This window comes from Cibotium barometz, chromosome 18 (assembly GCF_041138505.1).
Source record: "Cibotium barometz isolate CiBa-2024 chromosome 18, ASM4113850v1, whole genome shotgun sequence".
Classification (NCBI taxonomy): Eukaryota; Viridiplantae; Streptophyta; class Polypodiopsida; order Cyatheales; family Cibotiaceae; genus Cibotium; species Cibotium barometz.
In genome coordinates, this window is record NC_141063.1 from 9,498,486 (window position 1) to 9,511,641 (window position 13,156).

Here is a 13,156-nt window from a genome sequence, read left to right on the forward strand (position 1 = left end):
CAATGCAACAAAAGGATACTGAGAGCTGCCAATGCAAAAGGATACTAATGTGGTCAATCTTGGAAAACAATTGAGTCCTTGTCAATGGCAACTAGAAGACCTTATGATTTTAGACATAAGAAATCAAGTAATGGTTAAGCTAGAAAGCTTGAACCACCTTCTCCATTCATGCTACACACACACACACACACATCCATCAATCACACTCTCACTCGAGCTAGCAATCATGCACACTCAACACATTCCAATCACACATACAAGCATACATCCTATAATCAAGAAAGCAAGAAGGTAAGAGTTAAAGAGAAGAAGAAAGCTTTGCACTTGAGAAATGATTGAAATCCCCTATTCAAATTATCAAAAGTTATATATATATACGAATGGGCTTTCACGAATGCCCAACTTAAGTGAGTGCCCATTGCCTATCTCTACCCCTATATATAAGACTTATGATTGCATTTTGATGCATCATTAGGCCCACGACCATACATAATGAGAACCAATCCTAGGCTAGATATGGGGAGTTTGGATATACAAAAAGAGTTAATAACAATTGAGAGTTATTTCTACAACGCTTTGAGAGCTAATCAGAGACTTTTCTTGGTATTTGTATACAATCTATGCAGTTTTCTTTGGTACCAACCAAAATGCAACATGTGTTCAAAGGTGATGACTGCTTTATTATACACGCCACATGGAGGGGATTCTAACTTTGCCCCAAAAGTGATTTTTTTTAAGATTCTAACTTTGCCCCAAAAGTGGATTGCTTAAGATTTAAATGTTAGTTAAACTTAACACCTTAAACAAGTAATAAATATCTCCTTTTTTAACACAAAGGCTAGAGCTAAGAAGGCTACCAATAATTGTGCATGAAGCTTTTTAACACCTTAAATAACTAATAAATACCTCATTTTTTTAAATACAAAGGCAAGAGCTAAGAAGGCTATCGATAATCTTGCATGAAGATTCTTCGCGTGACATCATGGCTACTTCATTCTCTGGAAGTACTCCATACGTTGATGTATTTTACAAAGACGAGGAATGGTGGACCTACTTTTTCCATAGCATACATTAGCAAAGATATTAGATATGTGCATCACTTTACGTTATAAATCTACCATAGATATTAGATAGGTACATCATCTTACCTTATTCGTCTGCCATAATATAATGCATTTCTTGTATTTATGAGATGTCATTATTCTTAGATACTTGAATACACAAGTGGCTATCTTTGATGAAAATCTTACTATTAGGATTCTAAAGTTGGAGATGAGACTAGAGAATTAAGATTATTTAATTACTTCCAACACACAAGGTTGTTATCTTTGATGAGAATGTAATTAGACATTTAGATTTGAATTTTGAGAAAACTAATAATGGTATGGTTATTTAATTACAACACAAGTATTTAGCATTAGTTTTAGATATAGGGAAGTCTAGGAAGTTATTATGGAGATGTGTTCATGCTGTGAGATGGATCTTGTGCATGTGTATTAATCATCTAGGAGAGAGAATTTCTAAGATCACTTTCATGGGATTGGTCTTATACGTGTCAATTCCTTTTAATGGGATAGGCATGAGAGCAATACATAAGCACTTAATCCAACACCACAATCGGTAGTGAAAGATGTTTTTTTTTGGGGAGGGGTTTATGATCTTTTTATAACGTTTTTGTGATTTTCCATGTTTTCTAATTAGAAAATAATAAACTTACTTAAGAAAAGAAAAAAGAACATACAAGATGCATATAAACAATGCAAGTATGAATTTCTTTGCATTTTCTTATTTTTCAACTCTTTGAGAATCCAATCAAATTAGTGATCCAATCTTAACTATTAGCTATGATATGGAATTCTAGTAATCTAAATATCTTGATGATCAAGAGATTGGATCGATGATATGAATAGAGCTACGATCTAAATCATAAACGATCTGGAGATGAGATTGAGGCTCAAGTAATGACCATGGCTTGACTTTGAAATTGTCCAATCCATAAGGGTAACGATCTGATTTTTGGGATGATCTTAGAGTAGGATCGACGATTCGGACTCTTAAGCTAAGATCGGTGATCAAGATTAGATGTTGGTCAGGTCGACGATCCAAATTTAGGATCTACAATCCAATTGTGCCTCAGCCAAGTTAAGAGATAACCTACCTCAATCACACTTGAGAGAGCTTACACTTCATTCATTCACTCCCATGAGACAAAGAAAAGAATAAATTAATCAACATAAAACACACAAAAAAAAAAGCTTAAGGATAGAAGAAAAGCATATTCAAATCACACAAATCCACTCCTAAACTCCTACATAGTACACACAATCACTCAGAATAACTCAAATTCTACTCTTGAATACATCTCCTCAACATTCTACCAAGGACTTGCATCCAAGGGTAAGATAAAAGTGAGAATAATAGAAGATTTTTTAGCACATGATAGTTCTATTTCCTTACCTCATCTAAGACTAATTTACTCCTCAACAGTGGTGCCATTTGTTTATGTCAAGAACCTTCTTCCTCTCTAGCAAGGAACCATAGTGCTAGCGGCTAGACCACTTATCTTAGATCATGGAAGTCCCTATCGAAGAGGTTAAAGAGGTCAAGTGGTGTGTCAATCCCTCTTGTTTAAGATTACAATCCCTCTTATTTGAACCCTTCGTCTACTCTCAATCTACTAAGTAATTCTTCAGGCAATGGTTAAGCTAGAAAGCTTGAACCACCTTCTCCACTCATGCTATATATACATACATGCATATATATCAATCACACTCACTCAAGAAGCTAGCAATCATGTGCACACTCAACACATTCCAATCACACTCTCACTCAAGCTAGCAATCATGCACACTCAACACATTCCAATCACATACAAGCATGCATCTTACAACCAAGAAAGCAAGAAGGTAAGAGGAGTTCAAGAGAAGAAGAAAGCTTTGCACTTGAGAGATTGGATACCCCTATTCACATTATCAAGAATTGTATATATACAAATTGGCTTTGCACAACTACCTAACTTAAGTGTGTGCCCATTGCCCATCTCAACCCATATATACAAGGCTTATGACTTGCTTTTGATACATCATTGGGTCCTTGGCCATAAATAATGTGAATTAATCCTAGCCTAGAGGCAAGGATTTCGACAATACCAAAAGAGTTAATGATAGTTGAGTGTTAACTCTACACCGTTTTCCTATTGATACACTTGAGAGTCCTTGAGCTAAAGAGAAGGTTGCTTGAGAAGTAGATGGAGACATGCTTTTTTGAAGGAATTGGTGCACGACACTAAATCTACCATAGATATTAGATAGGTGCATCATCTTACCTTATTCTTCTACCATAATGTCATGCATTTCTAATATTTATGAGATGTCATTATTCTTAGGGACTTGCATACACAAGTGGCTATCTTTGATGAGGATCTTACTATTAGGATTCTAAAATTGGAGATGAGACTAGAAAATAAAGATTACTTAATTACTTCCAACACACAACGTTTGTTATCCTTGATGAGAATGTAATTAGGCATTTAGATTTGAATTTTGAGAAGACTAATAATGGTATGGCTATTTAATTACAAAACGAGTATTTGGCTTTAGCTTTAGGTATAGTAAAGTCTAGGAAGTAGTTACGGAGATTAATTACAAAACGAGTATTTGGCTTTAGTTTTAGGCATAGTAAAGTCTAGGAAGTAGTTATGGAGATGTGCATGTGCATTAGTTATATCTAGGAGAGAATTTATGAGGTCCCTTACATGGGCTTGGTCTTATAAGGGTCAATTCCTTTTAATGGGATAGGCATGAGAGCAGATTCTTTGTTGGCAACAAAGGGCTCCTAGAAGTCTTTTCACATGTTGACACCAGCCCTTTCTTTATGTTTTGCCAACTTTGATACAAAATAGCTGGAATGCAAGCAAGGGCAACACAAAGAAATCCAATTAAAACCAACTGTTATAGTTAATAAAAGAAGTACGCCATCAACCCCCTGGCATGTCTCAAAGTAAAACAACATCTAAGCTATGCAGGACCAGAGCCTTGTTAGCTCAAGGGAAATAACACAAGAAAATATGAAATGGTCATCTTTACTCCCCTCTAGTGTGCTTTGATCTTGGTTCCCTGTGCAGTGTTTTGAATGGAAGAAAAGAGAATCAATCCCAAAAAAAAAAAATTTGCATTCAATTTGCATCCTCAATGTGTTCCTTGTAACTTTGTCATCAAATTATCAATGCAACCTACCCTTGTTTCAAGCCAGCCTTCATATAAGTGAAATTAATGTTTCTCATTTTATAAATGCTGCTTCTACACCAATCACTCTTCGTGATGATAGTAAAGTTTTGAGAGGCAACTTCTATAATGCCAAGTGATGGTAAAAGTAAGTGTCAAGATTAACCGAGAAGATACCCCTCTCAAAAGTTAAATGTGCCTGGGTAAATAAGTTTGTCTTGTAAATTTCCCACAAGAAGCGACTTACATATTGCCTCTACCCATTCTTTATCAAGAATACTCTATAACAAATTGTTGTGGAGTCCTAGAGGAAGGGGGCCGAGTTTTGAGTTGACCAGATCAGTCCGTCAGAGGTGTCCTCTCGCCCCGTTTCTTTTTCTCTTCTTTGCGGAGGCTATGAGCATGTATTTGACGGCAGAGGAGGTTGGTTTGAGAGGACTCCAGCTCCCAGTCAGGGGGGAGGACCTGCTCGATGCTGAGTTTACTCTGATGACACGGGTTTATTTTTGCATGGCCAGGAGGCCAATCTTCAGCAGGCAGAGCAGTCGCTCTAGGTTTTTAGTGCATTTTCGGGAGCATTGATCAATTGGCGCAAGACAGTGGCCTTTTGGATCGGTAGCGCTCCCACTCCGGCATGGAGCCCAAACCCGGGTTTTAGATGGATTCCTCCTGGCACAGTAGTGCGATATTTGGGATGCCAGATTGGACTTGATTTGTCACCTGAGCAGCAGATTGCCCCGCTTCTTCTGAGCATTCGGAAGAAGCTTTTGTATTGGAGTACAGCTCGGCTATCCTTGGCTGGGAGGGTGGTGGTGGCAAATCAGGTGCTTTTAGTGACCATGTGGTACATTACATCTTGCTGGATCTTCTCGAGCTCTTGTATCAGCCAGGTACAGAGGCTGATCAGGAACTTTCTTTGGTCTGCGCGGGATGGTCAGCCTGCCAGGGCAAAGGTTGCTTGGGAAGTTATTACACTTCCGTTGGCCCAGGGAGACTTGGGCGTTATCGATCCAGTTGATCAGAGCAGAGCCTTATTGGGGAAGCTTATTGTTCGGGGGCTGCTTCCAGGCGCTGAGCCTTGGAAAGAGCTCCTTTTGCAGCGGCTGCAGGCTCGAGCTCCCCCAGCAGGGGGCACTTGGGCACCAGAGATACGTTGGATCTTCATAGAGATGAGGAGGACAGGCCTTAGTAGAGGATGGGAGGACAGATTTGCCTTGAGCATCCTGAGAGCTTGGGAGTTGCTGAGACTGGGACTCTCTCAGAGACCTCCTCCTTGTGATGAGGAGCGGGCCAGACAGCCGCTCATCTGGAGCCTAGCGGTTCGCACAGAGCAAGGTCATATGCTGGGTTCTCGGCCTCGTCTAGCCTGGGGACCATTGGCGGCAGGCCCAGCACGCAGTTTTGGAGACTGGCACGCCTTCTGCAGTCTCCCAGAGGAGATCCAAGTGGAGAGGCTGGGTCACTTCAGAGGGGGGTTGATTATGAGGGATGACATTCAGGAGGCACTCACAAAGGAGTGGTTCACACCTTTCGAGCCCGTGGCCCCACGGTGGATGGGAGCCTTTACTCAGTTGGAGATTCTAATTGCTGTCAGAGCTTGCACTGAGGATGGCAGATGCCTCTACTATGAGATCCAGGATGAGGGCAGACTTCAGAGAGTGGAGGTGGAGTTGCCTTTGGTTGTAGAGTGCATCTTTCAGAGAATACGGGTGGTGGCCGCCGCTTCTCGGAAGTGGCATATTGACCCAGACCCTGCAGATGTGGACTCTGATTGGCGTATATGGGCATATGCAGCGCGCCCCTTGGCCCGGCTCCAGTGGGACCCTGGCGAGTAGGAGTGGCATGATCCTTATGAATGGGAGAAGAATTAGGGTTAGAGTTCATGTGGGAGACATACACACAGAGAGAACAAGGGAGAGAGAGAGAGTTGTGGGGATAAGTCAACTCATGGGAATGAGTGTGTGACTCCCCTATCACACATGTATATTGCACTAGTACACATAGTGCACTTAGTACATTAAAAGTACATAGTGCACTTAGTACATTAAAAGTACTAAGTGTACTATGTACTATAACTTATGGGCTTGTACACACTATAAGGGTGGGCATAATGCCTTTACCCCAACAACCTCCCACTTAAAGGCAAAGTGCCCTTAAGTAAAGGAAAAGAAAAAAATCAGTATGTACATGATAATATACAAGGCCATATCAAGGCTGAAACTGGCCTCATCCACCAATGCCCATCAAGTGTCTACAATGAGCAAACCGCTCCGGAGGCAAACTCTTTGTCAACAGATCAGCCGGGTTGTCATCCGTATGAATCTTAACAAGCTGAATTTGCTTGTTCTCTATCACCTCTTTGATGAAGTGATACTTCACATCCACATGCTTCGTCTTTGCATGAAAGACACGGTTCTTTGCCAACTGGATGGCACTCTGACTGTCACAATGCAACAATGGAATATCCCCTGTATAACCCAAATCAACCACTAACCGAGATAGCCATAATGCCTCCTTGCAAGCCTCTGTGGCTGCAATATACTCGGCCTCTGTAGTAGATAAGGCTGTGCACTTCTACATCCTGGATATCCATGACACAGCACCTCCTGTGAATGTAAACACATAACCGGTAGTAGACTTCCGGTTATCTGGATGATCGGTATAATCCGAATCCGTGTAACCATGCACTAATGCATCCTGTTTGCCAAAACATATGCACATATCCTGTGTGCCCTTCAGGTATCTCATGACACCTTTCACTGCTTCCCAATGCTTCTTGCCAAGGTTGGCCATGTATCTAGAAACCACTCCCACTGCAAATGCAATGTCCGGCCTAGTAGCAACCATGGCATACATGAGACTGCCACAAGCTGAAGCATACGGAATCTTGGCCATATCAGCCCTGTCTCTATCTGACTGTGGGCTGTCCATAGCACTGAGTTTCACATATGGAGGCAAAGGAGTACTAGTCTTCTTCCCCCCCGTCCATATTGAACCTCTGCAAAACTTTGCCAATGTATTCCTTCTGAGACAAATACAACACATGCTGATTTCTGTCCCGAAGTATCTGCATCACCCAAATCCTTCATATCAAAGGTTTGATGCAACCTCTTCTTCAAGGCATCCATCTCTTTACGAGATTTCCCGGCAATCAACATATCATCAACATACAAGATGAGGATCAATAGACTGCCATCCAAAGCTTTCTTGGTGTATAAGTAATGATCTATGTCACTTCTCCTGAAATTCTGGGATTTCATGAATGTATCAAATTTATGATACCATTCTCTTGGTGCCTATTTGAGCCCATAAAGACTCTTTTTCAGCTTGCATACAAGCTTCTCCTTTCCACTTACTGCATAACCCTCTGGCTGTTGCATATATATCTCCTCATGGAGATCACCGTGAAGAAAAGCAGTCTTCACATCCATCTGAATCAAGTCGAGATCACCATGTGCAACCAAAGTTAACACAGCTCTAAGTGTGGTCATTTTGACCACTGGAGAGAAGATCTCATCAAAGTCCACACCATATTCCTGCTTGAAGCCCTTAGCCACTAACCTGGCTTTGTATCTTGGCTTTGCATCTGGTGCAACTTTGAGCCTGTAAACCCATTTGCATGGCAAAACCTTCTTGCCTGCAGGCAAATGCACCAAATTCCATGTTCCATTTTTGTGCAGAGAATCCATCTCTGACTTCATGGCACGCTCCCAAAGAGCCTTGTCTGCCCTCTGTAAAGCCTCCTTATAACATGAGAGCTCCCCACAGTCAGTAAGCATCAAGTAGTCAACCCCTGGAACAAACCTGTCAAGGGCTCTGGAGGGTCTTGTGGACCTCCGTACCCAATGACCATCATTTGCAGGTTGCTGTCCAGCCTGCATATCACCTATTGGTGGCTCTTGTTCCATGCCATAAGGCTGAAAAATCATGCCCGGTATCTCCTCTAACTGTGGTATATCCATAGGGATATCTTCTGCCATCTCTGGCTGTCCATTTGGACCATTTTCAGCACCATTTAAGGGCTGGTTTTGCTGCTGTAATGGCTGATTTACAGCCCTTGGTTGTTGTCCATGATGTCCATCATCATCAAAGATGACTCTGCCAGGCTCCTGTTGCCTTGCAGGCTCCTTATACATGCATGTTTCATCAAAAATGACATCATTGCTGCGTATAATCTTTCTATTCACGGGATCCCAAAGTCTATACCCCATTTCACCTTTGTCACCATATCCTAGGAATATGCATTTGTGAGACTTAGGATCAAGTTTGGTGCGCATTTCCCTGCGTATGTGCACGTACGCAACGCAACCAAACACTCTCAAGTGCTTGTATAACGGAGGCTTCCCTGTCCATACTTCCTCTGGCACTTTCCCACCAAGCCTCGTGTTAGGTGACCTGTTTATAAGGTGAACGGCTGTCATAACAGCTTCAGTCCAAAAACCATGAGGTAATGCAGCATGTGATAACATAGAACGGACCTTCTCCTGAATGGTCCTGTTCATCCTCTCTGCTGTCCCGTTTTGTGGAAGATCATAAGGAGTAGAGAGCTCCCTCTTGATGCCTTTAGCATCACAAAAGTCCTGAAACTCTTTGGACATATACTCTCCACCATGTCAGAACGCAAAGCCTTCAGTGTTTTGCCAGTTTGATTCTCAACATGAGCAACAAACTTCTGAAACACTGAGAATGTATCACTCTTCAAACGAAGAGGATAAACCCACACCTTGCGTGTGGCATCATCAATAAAAGACACAAAATATTTTGCCCCTCCCAAAGAAAGCTGAGGCATCTCACATACATTTGTATGCACAAGCTCTAGCTAAGCATCTTTCTGTCCAAGAGCTTTCTTGTGGGGGCACTGGAGTTGCCTGCCATATATACAATGCTCACAAAACTGAAAACTTGAAACTTTAGAGAAGGCAAGTAACCCAAACGAGACAATTGCTCCATTCCTTTGACACTCATGTGTCCCAACCGGCTATGCCACAGAAATTTCCGGCAGCTTGGTTGCATTTACATTAGCATGGTGACAAACACCTGCATGCATGCGTTTTTTCTATTTCGCTCTCCTTTCCTACGCTTCTTCGAACCTTGCGCCTATCACCACAAAGGGCCAAGGCTCAAGGCCAAGGCCCTAAGGCTCAAGCCTTTGCCCCCAGTGCCCCCCACAAGGCCCCAAGGCCTGTACTCTGCAGGCAGCTTGCTCTCCAATCTCACAGGTGGCTGCCGGGCAGCCCTTTCTTCAAGGCTTCAAGTGCCAAGGCTCAAGCCCAACTTCCAAGCCTCCAAGGGCAAGTGTTCTCGAGGGTAAGTGCTTTCAACTTCAAGTCTCACTATGCCTACAGATCCCTATTGGCAGTATGCAACAAAAGAGGATGGATATGTCGGAGGTGGGGGTTCCCGCAAGTGGAAATGTAATTTTTGTGGATATGAAAAAACAGGTTCAGTGACCCGGGTAAAAGACCATTTGGGGCATGTGCCAGGCAGAGATGTCGCTTTATGTCAAAATGTGCCGCCCGATGTATTGGCATCACTTGAGGGTTGGAGAAAGCAACGCCTTGGTTTGGATGTTGGTGAGCAACATATGGCAGCACATGCAACAGGTGAAGCATCCTCGAGCCAAGTGGCCTCTTCAAAGAGGACTAGAGTTGAGAGCCAGACAGATGTTGACAGTGCACATGTATCTTCGAGTGTGGGTGAGGGCCCTAGTGCAAAGAGGACACCTTTACCTAGTGTGGGAGTGCCTGCAAAGGGTTCATTGCAAAGAGCAAGCATTACAGCAGGCTTGCAAAAGCAAGCCATGAAGGAGGCAACAAGGGAGGTCACGCGCTTGTTTATACGGTGTGCTATCTCTTTCAATGTGGGTTGCACCATACAATGGAAGAAGACCATGCGGGCCGTTAGCCGCATTGGCTGTGAGTGGGAGGGTCCCTCGGCTGAGACAATCCGCACACAAGAATTAAAGAAGGAGAAACTCAACGTAGAAGGCCAGCTTGAGTTTTTGAAAGAAACATGGAAGAAATATGGCTGCACTATCTTATGTGATGGATGGTCAGATGTACGCAAGAGGAATGTGTATAATGTGCTTATCTCCTCTTGCAAAGGCACCATGTTTTACAAGGCCATTGATGCATCGGCTGCGGGTCTCACCGTTACAGGTCTCTTTATTTGGACACACATCAAGAAGGTGATTGAGGAGATTGGCCCACAAAATGTTGTGCAGGTTATTACGGACAATGGAAGCAATTGTGTCTCCATGGGGAGTATGTTGGAGGATGCATTCCCAACAATTGTGTGGACCCCTTGTGCCTCCCATAGTCTTGATTTATTGATTGAGGATTTGGGGAGAATTTTTTGGGTCAGCGAAATCTTTGCCACCACGAGGAGCATTGTCAAATTTGTGACACAAAGACCAAAGGTTTTGAGCATGTACAGGGCTAATAGTACCTTGGAGCTTCTCAAGCCATCCACTACGAGGTTTGCATACATGTTCATAGTGCTTGAGCGGCTTCTTCGTGTGCGGCCAAATCTGATTCGCACTATTAGTTGTGATGCATGGATCCAGTCGGGTAAGAGTATGACCCCAAAGTTTGTGGATTTTAGACGCAAGATCCTCAATGAAGCATGGTGGGAAGAGGCAAAGGCATTAGTGAAGACCTTAAATCTCATCTACACGGTCTTGCGCATCACGGACATGGAGGGGAGTACACTAGGCCTCATTTATGAGTACATGGATAGGATCGGGAAGGCACTAGACAACAATGCCTACCTATCTTTGCCAAATTGCCTTTTTGTTTTGGCTCTTTTCTAAGTTATAACTTTAAAGTCTTTCTTTGGTTCTGTTTGTTACTTGTAACTTGTAGAATCGCGGAGATCAAGCAGATTTGGCAAAACCGTTGGGTTTGGTTTCATAGACCAATCCATGCTGTGGCTCATGTGTTGCATCCTCTATGGCGTAGCGAGATCAGCTTGAGTGTGAGGAGCTAAACGATGACTTCCAAACCTATGTGGAGAAATGGTGTGGTGGCAATTTGCAGATGTTGCGATGCTTAGAGGATGATCTCCTTGCTTTCCGCAACAACACTGGCTACTTCACAAGACCTACTGCAAAACTTCGAGAAACGCAGCTTCAGCCGGTCTCATGGTGGGAGAAATATGGACATGGTGTGCCTACGTTGGTGAGTAAGAAGCCCCTCCGCTTAAGCTTTAACGGCGACACCTTATTTGTATAATGTACTAATCCTAAATCTGCTCTTTGAACAGAGACGTCTTGCCATTCGAGTCCTCTCACAAGATTGCAGATCTGGAACTTGTGAGAGGAATTGGAGCACATGGGCGCTCTACCATACGAAGAGGAGGAACAAGTTGACTACAGCCCAACTTGAGCGTCTTGTTTTCTGCAATTGTAACTTGAAGCTTCTTGAGCGGGCAGCTATGGGTCCTGAGCCAATGCAAGTGAATGTCGACAAGATTGACATTGAGAAGGTGCGGGATATTCCCACAATTCTACAAGAGGACTGAGATCTTTACACTTTGCTTTACGAGGAGGCCACAACACCAGTTCACGACACACGTGGTGGTCGTCGTAGGAGAGGGAGGCCGGCTGCAGCTAGTACTAGTGCTGCTAGAGAGGAGGCTACTGGAGAGGACTCATCTTCTTGCAGTGAGGACACACGCGAGAGCCATGAGGACTCTCAGGAGGATTCAGACTCCTCGGGTGCTTCAGATGAGGCTCAGCAGTGATCACTGATTCACTGATGTTCCATGTTTTTTGTTTAGTTTTTCTTATCCTTAGGGATTATGGACAGCCGGCATGTCGGTTATTTTGTAGTTTTTGAACCTCTGACTCCCAAGTTTGATGATCATTGCTGATATGTATGATGTATTATGATCACAATTTGCAGCTTGCTATGTATGCTTCGGCCTTCAGCCTTTAGTTTTTTATGGTTCACATGAATTTGCCGCGACATCATACATGTCCATTATCTACATTCTGTTAAGTGTTATGATTCTAATGTCCACTTGAGTCTTTGATGAGTCTTGTTTGAGGTCTCTATGCATGTTTTTTGCATCTCTTGACATAAGTTTATTTAATAGGATGTCTCTATGCATGTTTTTTACATGTCTAAAATAAATTCAAAAGAAACTCCGTTTCTTGCCGTTTCCGACCTCGCGGAAACTCGGAAACTCCGTTTCCAACCCGGTCCGAACCGACCGTTTCTGCCGGTCCAGGTTACTATGTGAGGCACTTTGCTGGGCATACAAGTCCTGCAATCTCTGCCACATTCCCCAAGCTGTCTTCTCTTCACGAATGCTGAAAAGTAAAGAGTCTGACACAGACAACATGATAGTAGATCTTGCCAGCTCATCCATATCTTCCCACTCTTCAGCAGTAAGAGAATCGGGCTTTATACCCCTTTCTTTGATAGGCTTGTGCTGCTTCTTCTGGAGCAACACATTATAGCACTGGGTTTGCCAAATATCATAGTTATGTGAGCCTTCAAGCTTCTTGATGTGAAGCAATGAAGAGCTCTCACCTGTGGTTGCCATAGCAATATGCAACCTGTCAATGCCTGACTCCCTGCAAAATGTGCAAACACTGCACCAAAAGCACACAAAGTGCTCACAATTGTTCTCCCAAGCTTTATCTCCCACTGCGGAAGCAAGAATGCAACTTTTCTCCCACTGTATGTGATGAAATCACCAAAATCTGGTTGCTGCAGATTTAGGACAGCACCTTAAATGTGCTCTATTGCCCTTCCAAAGTACTATACAACAGTACCAAGTGCTCACCAATGATGTACCAAACCTGTACCGGCAAGTACAGCAACTGAAATTGAGCCTTTTGCTCCCTCAAATCAATGTGCAGCCATGCCAAAACTTGTACAAAGCTGTACCAAATCTGTACCAGCAGGTACAGTAGCAATAAATGC

General features: G+C 43.1%; 3 protein-coding genes across 3 annotated transcripts in view; 2 read left to right on the forward strand and 1 right to left on the reverse strand.

Moving 5' to 3' along the window:
* Positions 1–3,071: 3,071 nt before the first annotated feature.
* DPMS2 (dolichol phosphate-mannose biosynthesis regulatory protein-like protein) overlaps positions 3,072–13,156 on the reverse strand; it is a 40,329-nt gene continuing 30,244 nt past the window's right edge. Inside the window, exon 6 of the mRNA XM_086812078.1 lies at positions 3,072–3,901. The gene's annotated coding sequence lies outside the window, so the exon portion shown is untranslated. The remainder of the gene's footprint in view (positions 3,902–13,156) is intronic.
* Positions 9,559–11,034, forward strand: LOC147628899 (uncharacterized). Its single transcript, XM_086812835.1, has one exon. It carries the CDS (start codon positions 9,559–9,561, stop codon positions 11,032–11,034), a length of 1,476 nt encoding a protein of 491 aa, XP_086668961.1.
* LOC147628900 (uncharacterized) lies at positions 11,097–12,251 on the forward strand. Its single transcript, XM_086812935.1, has 2 exons — positions 11,097–11,401; positions 11,487–12,251. Exons 1-2 carry the CDS (start codon positions 11,261–11,263, stop codon positions 11,742–11,744), a joined length of 399 nt encoding a protein of 132 aa, XP_086669061.1. The 5' UTR covers positions 11,097–11,260; the 3' UTR covers positions 11,745–12,251.